This window comes from Lagenorhynchus albirostris, chromosome 19 (genome assembly GCF_949774975.1).
Source record: "Lagenorhynchus albirostris chromosome 19, mLagAlb1.1, whole genome shotgun sequence".
NCBI classification, from domain to species: domain Eukaryota; kingdom Metazoa; phylum Chordata; class Mammalia; order Artiodactyla; family Delphinidae; genus Lagenorhynchus; species Lagenorhynchus albirostris.
The window spans coordinates 6497860-6515962 of record NC_083113.1 but is presented as its reverse complement, the minus strand read 5'-3'; the positions used below and the strand labels follow the sequence as shown (position 1 = coordinate 6515962).

At 46.4% G+C, this 18103-nt stretch overlaps 1 protein-coding gene and 2 long non-coding RNA genes across 5 annotated transcripts in view; 2 read left to right on the top strand and 1 right to left on the bottom strand.

The window, feature by feature from the left end:
* Nucleotides 1–7142: 7142 nt before the first annotated feature.
* Nucleotides 7143–16029, bottom strand: LOC132509844 (uncharacterized). 2 transcript variants are annotated; one of them, XR_009537141.1, is made up of 5 exons: nucleotides 15975–16022; nucleotides 15126–15344; nucleotides 14687–14780; nucleotides 10662–10849; nucleotides 7143–8070 (listed from the first exon to the last, which is right to left on the bottom strand). It is a non-coding gene; the product is annotated as an uncharacterized LOC132509844 (long non-coding RNA). The 2 variants fall into 2 exon arrangements; XR_009537140.1 differs by having other exon boundaries at nucleotides 15126–16029.
* LOC132509835 (zinc finger protein 525-like) overlaps nucleotides 10305–18103 on the top strand; it is a 293110-nt gene continuing 285311 nt past the window's right edge. For both annotated transcript variants that reach the window (XM_060131354.1, XM_060131353.1), the window contains exon 1: nucleotides 10305–10914. In XM_060131354.1, coding sequence (XP_059987337.1) covers nucleotides 10900–10914 — 15 coding nt within the window. In that variant the 5' untranslated portion in view covers nucleotides 10305–10899. The remainder of the gene's footprint in view (nucleotides 10915–18103) is intronic.
* On the top strand, nucleotides 10927–18017 carry LOC132509849 (uncharacterized). The gene is made up of 3 exons (XR_009537146.1): nucleotides 10927–11248; nucleotides 15167–15512; nucleotides 16091–18017. It is a non-coding gene; the product is annotated as an uncharacterized LOC132509849 (long non-coding RNA).

Genomic DNA, 18103 nt, shown 5'->3' with positions numbered 1-18103 from the left:
CCGCGGGTGCTCGCTGGTCCAAGACTGGGCCCCTTGGGGTACAGAGAAGGAGCTCCTGAATTTGGTGGGGGCCTCTCTCTCCTCACCCTCGGGTGCGCTTTCCCCTGGGATAAGGGGCTCCTGCCTGTGAGATAGCCCTTACTGGAGCAGCCGCTTCCACGGTTATAGCACCTGCCACCGGAGCAGTAGTTAGCTATCCAGAAGTTTCCTTCCTTTGTCAAAACCCACCGTGCAATTTCATCAAGATTTGTACTTACTACTTCAGATGTATCCCTTCCAAAGTAGTCAGTCTCCCAGCCTGGTGTTAATGGCCAAGAAACTGTCCCAAAGGAATAGTACAGAAGGTGTCCCCAATGGTGTTAACAGTGAGTGGGAACTGGTCTGACTGTAAATTGGAAATAAAGGGTCAGCACCTGTAAGGGGCGTAGGGAGGGGATGACCGACATCAGGGCACTCCTCCGTTGGGCACTCCTAGTAATTGGGGGGAAAGTACCTTAAGTCTTGGAAGTTGATTCCCTTCAGTTTCCCTGTGCATGACGTGCTTAAGAATACCTGTTAAGAGGCCTTTTATCTAGGACGGACACAGTCCTTTAAATGATGCTTTTTCTAGCATGTATAACCCCCTGGTTATAGATTACGGGCATCTAATCTTCATCCAAAGATAGATTACGTGATCAGCTTCAGAAACAAGCTTAGAATATCTTAACTCAATTAAGCTTTAGAATAATATAGCAACAAAGAGCTATTAGAAAAGTGAGTTTTAAGACAGTAGATACTGACCTCAGTTAGCAAAACTAAAATTTAATATCTGTTAAAACAATTTTTTCTTTTCTAAATAACCCTCAGTTTTACCAAATATAGCCAAATTAAGATTAATTTGTAAAATAAGTCTGGTTAATTAATAACATAGGCTTGTATTATAATTTGTCCAGTAAAGTGGTTGCCTTGATCACTAAAATTTATAGAAACTATACCCAAGTGAAAAACACGTTTTTATTTTTTTTATTTATTTTTTTGCGGTACGCGGGCCTCTCACTGTTGTGGCCTCTCCCGTTGCAGAGCACAGGCTGCGGACGCGCAGGCTCAGCGGCCATGGCTCACGGGCCCAGCCGCTCCGTGGCACGTGGGATCTTCCCGGACCGGGGCACGAAACCGTGTCCCCTGCATCGGCAGATGGACTCTCAACCACTGCACCACCAGGGAAGCCCAAAACACGTTTTTAAACCATTCTTTTTTCCACTGTGAGGGCATCAGCCTTGTAGCCAAGAAAGGGTTTAAACCATTAAATAAAAAATGGGGTTTGCCAGGGATCCAGGAGGAGCCAAGTGGCTGTCTTGGATTTCCCACAGCCCTGACTGTTCAATTTGCAGCTGTTATTTACCCATTTAATTTCTCTCATTTAGGAGCAGACTGGCCATGCTACAAGTACATCAGGACGGCAAAAGTCTGACAATGAGTTAATTTAATTTTAACTCATTAATTTTCTTGCTGACAGATTTTACAACAAAAATAGTATGAACTTAGTGACTTTCAGCAAACCCAGGTACAATAAAAATACCGTGCTTAACGTTGATGACTCTAAAGACATGTCTGTATTAACAATCTTTAATAACAACAAACTTTAATACCAGATATTAATTTAACATTAAATATTTCTCAGGTCATGTGAATCTGAAATCCATTTAGCTTAGTTTCTCTTGTATTCAGAAATGTTTAATTTGTAAGCACTTACTTTTTTTTTAAGCCAATTAAATTGAGCTCATTTACAAATTAACCTTAGCAATACTATCTAAAGACAAGACCACGTAAGACACACATATATCCAGACAGACAGAGATCTCATAGTTTCATTTTAAAACTTGTTCATAAGACAGGCATTGCAAAACAAAACTTATCAGTTTATAAATAACAGTTGGAATAGTTAAGTTTACAGACTTGAGTACAACAGGGACAGACCTAGAATGTACGTGTCCTTCCGGGTCCCTAAACATCCACAGCGTCTTTCTGTGGCAAGCCATGCTGACTGCCAGCATTCCTCTGGTTCCGTGTCTCTAAACATCCATATCCTTGTTCCTCTGGTCTGTCCTAGATCTCTCATCAGAGTCCTAAAGCATTCGGGGTTGACCAGTCGCCTAAAAGGGGCACACATTGGGGGAGTGTCCTCCCCAGTCCACCTGGCATCCACGGCCCCTCTAGGACCCGACCCCCCTCCTTCTTATCTTACCACTGCCCCTTTGTGGTCGCCAGCCGAAACCACTGAAATGTGTCTTGGGGGGCTCTGAGGAGCTCGTTCTTCAGGGAGAGGCAAAGTGATCTATTAGACTAGCACGCTTGTGAGGCTTGCGGGTGGGCGAGAGGGTGCCGCCCCCAGAACTTAGTGGGCTCCTGTTTTATAATCAAAGGAGAAGTGGGGAGGGGGAGAGGACCACCTCCTTCCTCATTCTTGAGTAGCCGTCAAGCTTCCATCCTCAGCTCCGCCTGCACATCGGGTGGGGGCTTTTTCTTGTCCCTACATGGCCAAACTGGGACTGTCATGGAGCAACGGAAGTGAGGAAAAAAGGTGGTAACATATACTAAGATATGATAAACCATCTCAGTTTTCAGCATAATGTCACCTTTTCCTTATATACTTGTTTTTAGTGTGCGCAGAGGAGCGTGTCTAGGGGTCAACTTACTGAGCTCACTGGGCAGATGTGGGTCTCATGCCACCCTTGTTTTATTGTTCGGGGGCGTGTCTCAGGCTTCTGTTGCTTGGTTTTGTAGTTAAGCAAACCTGCTTTCTTGAGTGATCATTAACTTACAGGGGTCTCCCATGCTTTTTTCTTTACTTGCAGTCCCCTAGTGGGATTAACTATTCAGCCGCCTACTTTGTCCCTTACTCTGTCCCTATCAACTTGAGTGAAGTCTATTTGCCAGTCCTTGGTGGCTCGTGGAGTCCTCTGTGTTGGGTCCCCATCTGGGGAGATCTGACAGCAGTATTTGGGTTATTTTTAGCACAAATCATGCAATTTTCAGTGACTCCTTGGATGGCCCTTTGTAGGTCAGGCCCCATGATATACTTTTGAATCCACTGTAAGGCGGCATCTCTCCCGTGGTGGGTACTGTCACGAATGTGCTGCAGCAGTGTCCACGAAAGCCTCAGAAATCAAGTCAGTTCCGTGTGCACTACATTTCTAGCCAGGCGAGGTGTGATCAAGAGTGGATTCCCACTCTTCGGCCCTCTCCTTGTCTTTGGCTGGTATTCTGACAAGTCAGTCTGCGGGAGAAGTGACCCTATGATGGCTTGGTAATCGCCTGCCTTTGCTATTTTCTTTGCAGCTTGGTCAGCTAACCGGTTGCCTTTTGTTATATGAGTCTCACCCTTCTGGTGGCCTGGGCGGTGCATTAGGGCCACTTGTGAGGGCTTGAGGACTGCTTCTAACAGGGACAAGATTTCAGAAGCATGTTTTATGTCTTTACTGTTTGAAGTGAGGAGCCCCCTTTCTTTCCAGACGGCGCCGTGAGCATGCCCCACGGAGAATGCATAGCGAGGGTCAGTCCTTCCAAGGACTGACATATACCCTGACGTCCACCACATACCCAGCACGTCAGCTACTGTGAACAGTCCGTACCTGCCGCAGCCAGGCGTTGTCTGTTCAGTCTGCTCTGCCAGGGTACACCAGCCCCACGACTGCAGGCAGCTGTGCCCTGCGGATTGTGCAGCCGCAGTCGGGAGCCGTGGTGGCTGGCTTTAGGGCTGAAGTGACCGGAAACGTTACATTGGGATTGTCTAAGAGGATGGCCTGGTACTTTCCCATTCTCCCAGAAGTCAGCCAGTAGCCCCCCTTTTTGTTCCAGTAAAGAAAGGACAGGGTGAGAGACATACAGAGTGGTGGGCTGCCCAGGGTAAACTGCTCAGCTTCCGGAAGTCTGTTGCAAGGAGCTGCTACAGCTCAAAGGCAGAGTGGCCATCCCTTACTGTGTTCTAGTTGTCCTGAGAATTAGGCAACAGGTCGAAGGACATTCCCCAGAATTTGAATTAACACCCCAAGATTTGTCTCTCACGGACATATAATCTGAAAGGTTTCTTTCAGTCTGGTTGTCCCAAAGCCGGAGCTGAGACTATGTTTTTATTGTTTCAAAGGCTGTTTGGCACTCTTTAGTCCAAGTAGGGGCTCAAAATCATGTCCCTTTAAAGCCTTATAGAGGGGCTTTACTCTGAGCCTATAGTTCGGGATCCAGATCCGATAGAATCCTGCCATTCCCAGAAACGCCCTGTTATCTGCAGTTCTTGGTGTTCCCAAGCCTGCAATTGCCCGTTTTCTATCAAGCAAAAGACCCCGCTGCCCTTGGGAAAGGATAAAACGCAGCTACGTGACTTGTTGCTTACATACTTGAGCCTTTTTCTGGGAGACCTTACATCCACAGTTGGCCAAATAACTCAGGGTGCTGATGGTATTTTGTAGACACTTGTCATTCATAGGGTTCGCTATGAGCAAATGGTCCACATTTTGGAGGAAGAGTCCTTCATCCAATATTAAGTCTCTAAGGTCCCCAGCCAACATTTCCCCAAACAAGGTAGGGGAATCCTTAAATCTTGAGGCAGGACCGTCCACCAATACTGTTGGACTACCTGTCTTTCTGGGTCCTGCCCTTCAAAAGCAAACAGCTGCTGTGATTCTTCTGCAATAGGAATGCAGAAAAAAAGCATCCTTCACGTCAAAAACAGAACCAGCTGTTTGCTTCTGGAATAGCTGTGAGCAGAGCGTATGGATTGCATACCACAGGGTGCAAATCCTGGATTTTTTCATTAGTAGCCCTCAAGTCTGGGACAAAGAGATGCTCTGTTGAGTTTGGCTGTTTGACTAGGAGGATAGGGGTTTTATATGGGGACCTGCAAGGTTTAACCTGATTAAACCAACTTTTTGAGAACTGGCTAAATTCCCTTTTGGGCCCCTTGGCTCAGAGGGTATTGTTTTCGATTAGGTGTCCCAGCGCATCCCTTTTTTTTTGCCACACTGTGCAGCTTGCGGGATCGGGATCTTAGTTCCCTGACCAGAAATCGAACCCGGGCTACCGCGATGAAAGCACCGAGTCCTAACCAGTGGACCACCAGGGAATTCCCTCCAGAGTCCCTTTTTAACATGATTTGTATTGGCCATGCATTTTTGGCCTTCCCTAGGGTGCTATCGACCCACACTTGTGCCTTAGCTTTTCACAGACCTGGAGCGGGGGGAATGGGGGTGGAGTGGGTGAGAGCTCAGTCTCCTTTTCTGGGGTGCTCCTGTGGGACCCTGATGTCAAGCTGTTCTGGCGAAAAAGTTGCTTGAGTGCTTAATTTACAAAAGAGGGACTGATTAGACATACCAGCATATATAAGAAACTGCGTTTCAGGGTGAGGTCCCCTAATTAGCATTCTAGAGGTTATAGGAACGAAAGATTTTGTCCTTCTCCAGAAACTCCTGTGACTGGGAAGGACTGAGATGTTTTCTGTGCCACCGTGCTGTTTACCACAGAGTATGTTGCACCGGTATCTATCGGAAAGTCAATCAACTTGTTCCCCACTGTCAAAGTTACCCGGGGCTCCTGTGGGGAAATTGGAATTGGACACCTCAAGTCCAAGGGAGCCCCTGGGCCGCTTTATTCATCTTCAGAGCGTTGCGCTCTCTCTACCATAGGAGAGGCTCCCGTCTTTCTTTTGTGGTTTTCCTTCTTATTCCTTAGATGAGCGCAGTCTCTCCCAGTGCCCTTCCTCCTACAGTAAGCACACTGTTCCCTCCCCAATGGGGCTCACCTCTCTCCAGGCTACTCGCCTTCCGGGAATCCAGTGCCGGCACCAGATGAGTGGCGTTAAGTCTTGCAAAGAGCTCCTTTCGTTGTTCCCTGTTGGTGAACACTTTAAAACAACATCTACCAGTTGAGAAGGGTTCGTTCCAGATGCACCATCTAGCGTTGTAATTTTCTTCTTAGATCTGGGGCGCTTTGCCCAATGAAGGTCATATTTACCATTCCCGTATTTTGGGGGCCTCAGGGTCTGCACCAGTGTAGTGCCTATAAGCTTGATAAATTCTTTCTAGAAACTCTGATGGGTCCTCATTGGGTTTTGGTGTATCTCTTGATCTCTTGAATTTTGTTGAAGCTCTTTTGCCTAGCTACTGCCTTTCGAAGACCCGCTGAGATACACTTCCTGTAATGCTCTAGGTGCAGCGTATCTCCGTTATTAGGTTCCCAGTCAGGCTCAGCAGTAGGAACTGCCTGATTTGCTTCTGGAGTTCCACCTGGTCCGCTAGATGGAGCTAGTGCACTTCCTCTCTAGTCGTGTCAAAGAGCATCCTCCTTTCATCCCCAGTAAGCATGATATTCATAAAAGTGTGAATGTCTGCCCACGAGGGATGGTGAGTGGCAAAGATAGAAGTGAAAAGTTCAGTCACGTGGAGGTATGTAGGTTATGGTTTTTCCAGTTAAATAAATCAAATTGAGAATGGATGGCGTGTCCATAGAAACCCAGCTGATTGGCCATCTGCATTAAGGCCTCCTCTCCAGGATATCAGTGCAAGGGAAGCTGCGTGCTCCAGAAGTGGCTCCTGGTCAAATGGGACGCCCTCCTGGGTCACAGATGGTGACACAAACTAGGCCCCTGTGCCCCAGAGGTTAACACGGAAACTTCTAATTGATCCCCATAAGTAGGGGAAACAGGAGGTGGTGAGGGGAGTGCATATGCTGGTGGCATGGGGGCAGTCGGAACAACCACTGGTGCAGCCGGCTTGGCCAGTGTTTTGAAATAACATGTTCTCAGTCTCATTTTCTCCCTCTCCCTCTTGTAGAACAGATTTTCCCCCGGTTTTCCTTTCAGACCGCCGTACCATAAGGCAGCAGCTGTCTCACTTCTTTTCGTCATGATGCGATAGCGTACATGCTTCTGCATATGGAATCTCACCACTTTTACCTGCTCAATTCTAACTGCAAGATTGTGTAAGTGAGCAGGGCACCGTGCTCTCCTGACCCTAACATATACTGGGGCCACACACTGCACAACAGAATAGCGTCTCTTTTTAGTCACAGGCCCATAACTCTACTTTGCCCATTCATTTAAGATACGCCCCAAAGGGCTTTCCTTAGGGACAGATACAAGTTCAAGAGCAGCAAAACACAAAAGGCACAAACAAATTCCATCGTGAATGAATGCAAAACAAAAGCAAACAAACTGGTTCACAGAGTTGCAACAAAAATTCCCCTCTGCAACAGGGTACCCCAGTCAAATGCAAACCAACTTGGCTGTTCCCTTACAGGAAAAGCCGAAATTGAGAGGGTGGTGTGTTCCCAGTTGTACACATCAGACACACCTACTGTCTGGAGCCCGTCGATTCCATCTGTACGGAGCTCCCACTGCCAAGCGCTGGGGCATCTGGTGCCGCTTCAGGGAATTTTAAAGGGAAGATCCTCAGGACAGGTGGTCCCAGCAGCTGCTAGGGCTTTACCCAAAAATTCCCCAACCGGGGCTGACCACAAGCAGCAAGGCTCCTGGCCGGCTTCGCCAAAATTGATAGAGTCCAAGGTCGTTCTGCTTGCTGCACGACAGGCCAGTAAACTGAGAGGCGAGTTGCTGGGGCAAGGCAGAGCGACTTTTTATTCGGAGAAGATGGCGGACCAGTGTCTCCACAAGCCATCTTCCCCCAGTCAGATTTCGGGCTCCTTGTATACAGAGGAGGGGTGCTGCGTGGTTGGTTGTTGCAGGCTTGGTGACTGCGCCGGCAAAGGGGGCGAGTGGGCAAATGGCAGCCGGACTGCGGCCCGAGGAGACTGTGGCCACAGGGCCACTGCCACACTGCACCGGCGACGCCCCGCACGCGCCCTGCCCCTAATGCAACAGTAGCCAAAGGCCTCTGCGTGGTGTTCCACCAGTCTGTTGTGGTCCAGGAAATGGTTCTCTCTTGTTGCTGGTTCTCTCTTGTTGCTTCTTCCCATATGTAGAGTTACACTATTAAAATCATTGGTCTTATAAGACTATAGATTTGGTCACTTGTTTCAAGTCGCCTAGTCATCATTTTTACCGGAGGCTCAGTCACACACTTGGTAATGCAAGGAACAATCCTGTAAAACAGGCAGAACACAAGTAGTACAGTAACGTTAATACGGTCATAAGTAAGTACTTAAAAGAGCTTCTGTTAGGTGCGGCCCAGTACCTCCCCAGGTCTGTGGAACAGTCTGTTCTGCACCAATTGTTATCTTTAAGGTAAATGATGTATTGTTATGGTACATAAAGTTCACTGAAGATGTCTAGATATACAAGGTGAGTGCTGAGTCATTACTGATGAAGGAGAAGGAATTTAATTTAAATTCAAATTTTTCCTGTCTTGCCTTAAACTGTGAGTTTTTATTTCATCACTGTTTTCCCAGGAAGCAGGCATCTTACTCCATCTTACTCCATCCCACATCCTCTGACTGTGTGGGCAGGGGGGAAGCAGGCATCTTACTCCATCCCACATCCTCTGACTGTGTGGGCAGGGGGGATCAGAAGACACAGAGAGGGACTGAGAGAGCAATAGAAAACTGAGGGGAAAAGAAGAGTGGGCAAGGTCAGAGGGCAGTGTAGAGGATGGGTGAGTGTCTTGCAAAGAGATGGTAAGAATGAAAGAGAAAAAGCAGTGAAAGTAGCAGATGAGAAAAATAGAGTGTATAGAAAATTGGGATCTCCAGGGAGATGAAGGTGAAGGGATTAAGGCAAAATACAAGAGGAGCCCTTGATCAGTGGTAACAGCATCGTCAACCGTGGTGAGGCATTTCCCATGGAGAGTCGGGGGAGGGGATAAAAGAGCTGAACCCATGTCCTACAGAGCAACTTGATGCTGGGAGAGGAAAAGAAGAGGAGAAACGAGGGGAAGAGAGAGAGCAGGAAGGAAGCACAGCCACCAGGGGGCGCCGGAGAGTGGGGAGGGAGAATAACAGGGACAGAGAGAGAGAAGAGATGGGGGAAGAAAGAGGCAGAAATACAGAGATGTAGGGTCATCAGAAAGGTCGGGGAGAAAGAGCATCAATAGGGGGCACAAGTTGCAGAGTGGGGCAGGACAGGAGAAAATAGGACGGGAGAAACAGCAGGAGGCTAGAGGGGAGCAAAAAGACAGAAACATAGAAAGCAACAGGGAGACCGATAAACAATGAAATGGAAACGCAGAGTAGTGCAGGTGGAGACCTGGAGATGATCACACTGTAATAGAGCCCAGCAGTGCGCAGCCCTTAGCACAGGGCCCTTGGCGCACGCTGTTCCCCCCACCCCCGTTACCAGGCAACGGTTACCAGGAGACCACTGAAGGGATGGTTGGAGTGGCCTTAGAGCTCCCGTTCAGCCATTGGTCGGCGCCACAGTGAGCCCTTCCCTCAGGCGACCAGCTGCCAATGAGTGACATTTAATGGACCCATTCAGCCAAATGTCCGCGGAGTGGCAGTCGTCAGGCAGAGAGTGAAGTAAGAGAGGGATCCAGGCCTTCTCCCCTCCCCTTCTCCTTGGGCCAGCAGGTGAGCTGGGAGGCCGAGGGAACGGGGTGTCTTTTGCGGGAATCCATTAGGCTGCCCTAATGGCCGCGGCAGTCTGCACGGGGACCTGGCCCTGAGGGAGCTGCCAACTGAGATCTGCTTCTTCAGCCAGGCCTGGGCACTGGCAGGAGGACCCAAACCTGGTTCTGGACGAATGCTCCAGGGCAGGGTAACTGGCCCCTCTGCAGGGACCCCTTTCTGTTAGCCAGGCCTGGACCCTGGAGGGTGAAAGTTGTGTCTTGGCACCTTCCCCTTTCTTGTCAGGACAGAGAGTAACATTTGTTTGGTGGAGGTTTACAGGAACATCTTTACCTGACCATGACCTGACCTCAAGTACAAAGGATCTGCCACCAAGAGGTCTGTAACCACACCCCTCCCTCACCGTTCCTGTAAGAGGGCTTTGCTGGAAGCTTTCAGGGAGTTTGGGGTTTTTAAGGCATGAGCCACCCATCTCCTTGCATGGCCCTGCAGCAAGCCTTTCTGTTCCAAACTCCAACATTCTGGTATTGTTTGGCCTCACTGTGCGTCTAGCACACGGACTTGCGTTTTGGTAACAGTACTAAGTGGAGTAAATCAGACACAGGTAGACACATATATGTGGAATCTAAAAAAATGGTACAAATGAATTTACTGACAAAGCAGAACTAGACTCACAGACATTGAAAACAAACTTATGGTTCCCAAAGGTGGAAGGAAGGGGAGAGATAAATTAGGAGTTTGGGATTTACAAATATACACTACTACATATAGAATAATTAAACAAGGATCTACTGTATAGCACAGGGAACTATATTCAGTATCTTATAATAACCTATAATGGAAAATAATCTGAAAAAGTGGTTAAGAATCTGCCTGCCAATGCAGGGGACACGGGTTCGAGCCCTGGTCTGGGAAGATCCCACATGCTCCGCAGCAGCTAGGCCTGTGCGCCACAACTACTTAGCCTGCGCTCTAGAGCCCCCATGCTCTGCAACAAGAGAAGCCACCGCAATGAGAAGCCCATGCACTGCAACGAAGACCCAATGCAGCCATAAATAAATAAATAAATAAATTCTATATATATACACTTCAGTTAAAAAAGGGATAAGCTACACTATTTGATCTGCAAAGATTTGTCATGCACTGAACAAAACAAAAGTGTAGGAACTTACTTGTTGGTCTCTGTGTGGAGTTTTCTGTCCTGAGTCCCTCCTGGGACGGTGGGCAGCAGAGGACCGTCTGTTCCACATGCTGAGGGCTTCCCTGTGTGTGTGGTGGTGACTCAGGAAGGGGGTGTGTTGATTGCAAGCATTAAACAGCCTGTTTTCCACTTTCAGGATCGACCTCTAAAGACTCTTGTCTGAGGAAGAAGCCCAGAAGAGGAGGGAGAGGAGAGAAAAGGAGTCTGGAATGGCTCTTTCTCAGGTAAAGTCATATTCTCAGTTGATTTTTCTGTCTTTCCAGAAATGCCCTTCTTTGGACTCGCTGGTCTTGTCTGAAGTGTCCTGCCTGACACCTGTAGTCACAGTCACCCGGGTCCTTCCCTCAGGGCCTGTCACCTCCACTTAGATCCCATCTCCCCATGACCTGGGACTTGTGAAGAGGCTCCACTGGGCCTAGTCCTGGGCAGGGCTTCACACCCATGGACTGGAGATGGGGTGTCGGTGCTACTGGGCAGCAGGGATTACTGAGGGGCCCCATCTGGATGCACTGTCTGCTCTCTGAAAACCAGGATAAAGAAGCTGTACATGCAAGTCAGGTAATAATATGCACTTATGCCCGGTAAATTTTAGCAAACAGACTACAGCAAATATGTTGTGACTTTTCATGCTGCATTAGAAACGAAATGGATGTGTCGCTGATTTAAAAATCGTAATGATGGGGAATGGAATGGAAAGTTCAGAGATACATCAGTGGTAGAGGGTGTTTCATTCTACTATTGATTTTAAACTTTGAAATCAACCTAAATCTCTGACACATGGAGATTCTTAGCCCATTTTCATCATCTCTGGTCCTTGGAGGTTACTTTTCGCTGTTGGTTGCCTCCTCTGACACACAGAAGTTTCTCATTCTGATGCAGGTAAGGTTCCAGCTTTACACTTTTGCTGGTAGATACCCGGTTCTCCAGCACCGTTTGTTACTGAGACTGTCCTTTTTCTATTGCGTGGTCTTGGCACCCTTGAAAATGCGTTCTGTGTATATGCAAAATTAATTTTGAGTGTTCTGTTGCGTTACTTTCCATATCTGTTTATGCCAGTACTACATCATCTTGATTATTTCGTGATGTTTTGCACATGGACTTTTGGTATCCTGCAACTTTTCTAGAGGTTTTTTTAAATTTTATTTATTTTTGGTTGCATCGAGTCTTAGTTGCTGCACGCAGGCTTTCTCTAGTTGCGGCGAGCAGGGGCTACTCTGTTGCAGTGCGCGGGCTTCTCATTGTGGTGGCTTCTCTTGTTGCAGAGCATAGGCACTAGGGCGCACAGGCTTCAGTAGTTGTGGCACACAGGCTAACTTGCTCTGCGGCATGTGGGATCTTCCCAGACCAGGGCTCGAACTCCTGTTCCCTGCATTGGCAGGCGGATTCTCAACCACTGTGCCACCAGGGAAGCCCTAGAGTTGTTTTTTGATGTAGCAGTTTCCTTGTGGAATCTTTACTGTTTTTACATACAAAAGTTATCATCTACAAATAAGATAATTTTACTTTTCTCAACTTGGGTAACTTTCTTTTTCTTGTCTAATTTCTCTGGTGAGGGCTTCCTGTACTTTGCTGGACAGTAGTGCAGAGAGTGTGTATCCTTGCCTTCTTCCTGATCTGAGAAGGAAAGCTTTCTAGCTGAGTGTTTATATCTCTTTTTTTCTTTTTGGCCTTGTGGTGGGATCTTAGTTCCCTGACCAGCGACTGAACCTGGGCCACGGCAGTGAACGTGCCGAGTCCTAACCACTGGACCGCCAGTCAATTCCCAGAGTTTTTATATCTTGAAACATAGTTGAATTTTGTGAAATGCATTTTTCTGCATCAATTGAGATGATCATGTGTTTTTTCCTTTATTCTGTTAATGTGGTGTATCACATTAATCGATTTTTTTATAGTAATGAAGTCCACTTGGTCATGATGTAAAGTCATTTTAATGTGTTGTTGAATTTGGTTTGGTACTATTTTGTTGAGGATTTTTCAGTATTCATGAAGGATATTGGTTTGTAGTTTTCTGTGTTTCGTGTGTCTTTTTTCTCTGTTCAATTTTTTTATTAAAGATAAGAGCTTAGTAGGTTGTATGTTTCATGAGTTTACCCGTATCTTCTAGATTATATAATTTGTAAGCATTATTGTTCACAGGACCCCTTACAGTTTTAAAAAACATTTCTGTGACAACAGTTGAAATCTCTCCTCTTTCATGTTTTTAGTTATCTAAATCTTTTTTTTCTTACTCTAGCCAAGGTTTTGTAAATTTTTTTCAAAACACTAACTCATAGTTTTCACTTTTACATTGACTTTTATATTTTATATTCATTATAGTACATTTATCTCTGGTCTAATCTTTATTTACCTCTTTCCTTTCGTTAAATTTTAGTTTATTCTTTTTCTCTACTTTAGTAAAAACAGATTTCTGATTTGACTTCCCTGTTTGTACAGCTTTCACTACGTTTTATAAATTTTTGTATGTTTTCATTTTCATCCAGATATTTAAAAAATTCCTTTGTGATTTCTTCTTTGACCCATTGGTTATTTATGAATACGTTGTTTTATTTCCACATTTTGGGGATTTTTCTGTTTTCATTCTGCTGTTTATTTCTAATTTCATTGCTTTGTAGTTTGAGAAAATTTTAAGACTGAGAACACAAATGAAGTAAGATTTCTTTTAGGGCTTCCCTGGTGGCACAGTGGTTGAGAGTCCGCCTGCCGATGCAGGGGACACGGGTTCGTGCCCCGGTCCGGGAAGGTCCCACATGCTGCGGAGCAGCTGGGCCTGTGAGCCATGGCCGCTAAGCCTGCACGTCTGGAGCCTGTGCTCCGCGGCCGGAGAGGCCACAACAGTGAGAGGCCTGCGTACCGCAAAAAAAAAAAAAAAGATTTCTTTTATATCCTAACATGTGGTCTCTCATGGAGAATGTTCTTGAGAAGTGTGTGTTTTCTGGTTTTGTTGGGTAGAGTGATTTGTACATGTCTGTTAGGTCCAGTATGTCTATAGTGTTGTTCAAGTCCTCTGTTTCCTTACTGATGTTCTCTTAGGTTCCACCCATCGAAAAAACTGGGGTATTAATGTTTCCTTAATTTTGGGGGGGAGTTCTAATGTTAGATGTATATCTTCTGGTGAATTGATCCTTTTAACAGTATATATTGTCCATCTCTTTTATCATCTTTTGTCTTTATATTGTCTGACACTGTGTAGTCACCTCGGGTCTCTTTAGGATGGAATGTCTTTTTCCACCCTTTCACACTTGGCCTTTCCATGGCTGTAGATTTGTGATTGTTAATAGTTCCAACTCTCTGACACACTCTCTGTAGGCACACTGTACAGTGGTGAAAGGCAGGAGCCCTGGCCAGCAGCCTTCACTGCAACTTCAGAAGGAATGCATCCAGTGTTTTCTTCTGATTATGATGTTTGGTGAAATGTTCTTGCTTCATAACAATATCTTTTTTTCTATATTCCTTTTTGTCATGATTTTTAATTCTCCAGGAAGTTTTAAACTATTATTGTGATAAGTCTTTTTCTTAATATGTTAAATTAAATTTAAACTAAATTAAGTGCAGGTAATAAAAATGCTGAAATAAATGTGGATGAAAATGGTAATGGAAAATGTTATCCAAAAATATGTCACTAGACAACTCCTATCTTTTGTTTTTTTCTTTGGCCAAGCCAATCGTCTTGTGGGATCTTAGTTCCCTGACCAGGGATTGAACCTGGGGCTGCAGCAGTGAAATCACCTCCCTGGGCCCACAAGTTCCTATAAAGCCCCAATGTAGAAGGGGACAGTGGCCTTAGGTGGGGAGACCTCATGTAACCCCAGCTTGAGAATCTAGTTCAGATGCTCTAAGTCCTCCAGAAAGAGCAGTTTAATAAAAGGCTTTGGGTTAAGCTTTCAGAAGATAATATATAGAGAGAGCTGGATATTCCATTTAATCAGTAAACATTAATTAAAAATCAGGAACAACTGAAAACTGTTCAGTGAGATGGACAAAAAACAAAAAGCTTACTTTTTTGGAAGCTTATCATTGTTTTCAGCCTGTCCTCCCAATTTGCTGAGGCCCAAGACATCTGGAGATGAGTTTTCTGTCTCTGACATACCAGCTAGGAGGAAGCAGAGTGGTTGAAATATTGAGAGAAAATCAACACCGCCAAGTTAGGTGTTTCTGTAACAGGTGGAGGAGTATTTGCAGGGAGAGTGAAGCAAAGTGTAAAGGCAAACTTTCCGACAAGACAACAAACAAACACACAAAAATGCTCCAGAGGCAGTAAGGCCTGGACATCCAGGGGAGGCTGAGTTACTCAAGGCAGACGATCGTTGCCCTCCCTGTTCTCTGGGTCGTGTGAGGACCCACTGAGAACCACACAGAAGGTGCACACGGAGCCAATTCACCATATTTGTCTTCGATTATGTCTGGTTCCAACACTGACACATGTAATGTCACTCACCTCACAAACATCTCATTGCAATTTCGTGTTCACTTCCTCAGATACGATGAGGTTTTCTCCGGCCGTGTACAGACCTTCCTCCCGCTCTGTCACGTGAGTACCGAAGGCGGCCGGGCGTCCAGCTCCTTCATCTGGCTCTGCTCTCAGCTGCTCGTCTGAGATTTCCCGGAGCTCGGGCACTTCGGCCGGGTCTTCCTCATGAGAACCATCAGAAGACCTCTAACGGAAAGAATCCTTAAACGGCCTTGTTTGCTGAGGGACGAAATAAGCACTTCTGGGAAATCGCTAAGGTCAAAACTGCCTTCTGCACGCTGTGGGCTCACACGACTGTCACGGCCGCTCAGGTCTAAGCGGTGTGTTGGCAACAGACCTGCACAGACTGGACAGGTGAGATGAGAACCAGACAGAGAGGGAGACAAGGACTTGCCTTTCCATTCATGCTCGGGGTTTATGTCAAGCACCCCCGTCTGTCCTGTCAATGTCTCCTTCCGGTTTTTCTGCTCTTTTAAGAATCATTAGCTAAGGGCCTTTCCTGGCTCTCCAGTGGATAACACTTGGCGCTCCCAATGCAGGGGGTCTGGTTACTAGATTCCACACGCTGCAGTGTGGCCAGTCAAACAAGTTAGAGAAATTCCCCCTCAAATGGACTAAAATTACATTAACTCTCACCATAAATTTCAAGCAAGGTATGAGCACCCTGAACTGGTCAACCCCAGTCCGCTTAGTGAGAAGATGTCGAAAATCTGTTTAAAAGCAGGCAGAGTGGATCATCTTTTGAGTTTAAAGACAATAACCCAGAGCCCAATCATGACCGGAAGCAAATGTTAACCCAGTAAGAACCCCACTAACCCTGGTGGTGTTCCTTTCCGCTTTCAGTTCAGCGATTTCTTTTTCTCTTTCAAGGAGCTGCAGATGGTGGTGTTCCTTTCCGCTTTCAGTTCAGCGATTTCTTTTTCTCTTTCAAGGAGCTGCTCTCTGCATATGTTTAGTTCTTTAGTTCTTAACTGCGACAAAATCCTGGAAAACAGTTAAATAAATAGAAACAGAAAACAGACCCTCAAGACTGTCCAGTCCTCACACAAAGGCACCTCGCGCCGTTGTGGGAAGACCCGCCAGAGAAGACCCGCCACCCAAGACGCCCCCAGACCACCATAACTCAGACCAGCCTTCACCCCTCCGCCCCTGACCCCGGCATGCGAGAAGGGAACGCACCTTCTCAAGATCCAGGGAAGTCCAAGATACCTTCCTGAACGTAAATCCTAACGCTACAGTGGATATATATATATATATATATTTTTTTTTAAATATTTATTTGGCTGCGCCAGGTCTCAGTTGCAGCACGGGGGATCTTTGCTGCGGCATGAACATGACCAGTGGCACTCTCTTTGTAAAGGGGCCTTCGGGGATGCTGTGCTGGGCACCTTCTCTGCCCGAGCAGCCATTTATGATGAAGCTGAAGCCTCTTGTTAGATTCTGAAAGAAGCTTGTCAACAATGTCTGATTTTATTACATTTTCCATTCATTTTTTCTCTCTGCCTTGCCTAAAATAGGAAAAACGAAAAGTTCTAAACTTCAAGAACAAGTATGGCCATTATTTTAAAAGCACCAAGGAGCGATGACGTTGAGTGGCCTGTGCCCTGGCTCCCTAGTCTGTCAGCTTTCACGTGAACCCAGAAAGGACTCAGCATTCCAAACCACACACAACTGCCAGACTCTGAATGCATCTAAAGTGCAAACATTCAGCCTCCAAGTCCAGGGGTGCTGTACACACTACAGCAGTGGACTGGTGTAGACTCTGGCTAAACATCTGTAGTAATTATAACTATGAACCCAGCTCAATTCACCTCTTTACAGATTCCTAAACGATTAAGAGATTTAAGTATCTGATTATGTTGCACTTCTTGTAACTGCTTTTTTGCCTAAAATAGGAAAAACAAAAACTTACAGACTTCAAGAACAAGTATGGTCAGTGTTTTAAAAGCACCAAGGAGTGACGACAGGCGTGGCCTGTGCCCTGGCTCCGTAGGCTGTCGCCTCCCACTGCTATCTCCTAGTGGACTCCTGCACCATCACCAGAGCTGACTCACAGGTACAGAGAAGGGCAGGGACATTGTTCGTTAGAAGGTCCCTCCCCACTGCTTCTGTTCAACAAAGGACCCAGGGAGCCTCAGGAGTGTCACCAGCCATTAACTGTCAGATGGACTCAGCGAGCAGATTTACATGCAGAAACAAGCGTATTTTAAAGGGCATCAGCTTATATACACATTGGTGGAGGAATTTCCCAGTGTGTAAACCGAAGATTGAGTCTGGATTAAGCCGCTTGTGGGCTCTTCGTCATGGCATGCATGTGGGATCTAGTTCCCTGACCAGGGATCAAACCCGGGCCCCTGCACTGGAAACGCAGAGTCCAACCCACTGGACCACCAGTGAAGTCCCTGGCTCTGCTCTTGACTGCTCATCTAAGATTTCCTGGAGCTCGATCACTTTAGCCAGGTCTTCCTCGTGGCTTAGGGAACAACCAGAAAGAATCCTTAAAACAGCCTTGTTTGGTGAGGGATGAAATAAAGCACCTCCGGGAAATCGCCAAGGTCAAAACTGCCTTCTGCACGCAGTGGCCTCACACTCTCATGGCCGCTCAGGAGAGAGTCAGAGGGGTCAGAAATCACTGCCTCAGCCCAGTGAGTCCACCACCCACCACAAGAATGGGACCACCAGAAATCATTCCCTCCGAAAGTGAGGGCAAAACGGGGAAATGAGGTTAAGGGTGGGAGGCAAAGTGGGAGACATTAAATCCCTGTGGAACGTGAACTACAAGGTACTCATACTTTAAAGTGGTTTCTAAGTGGCGTATTGCTCTTATAATTTTCTAACCAGTAAAAAATGTAAATCACATTGAAAGTTGTTACGGTCAACATTGTTACGCGTAAGTTTCCTCCAGATAAGAACCATTTCCTTAGCAGAAATAAAACGGCTCCTGT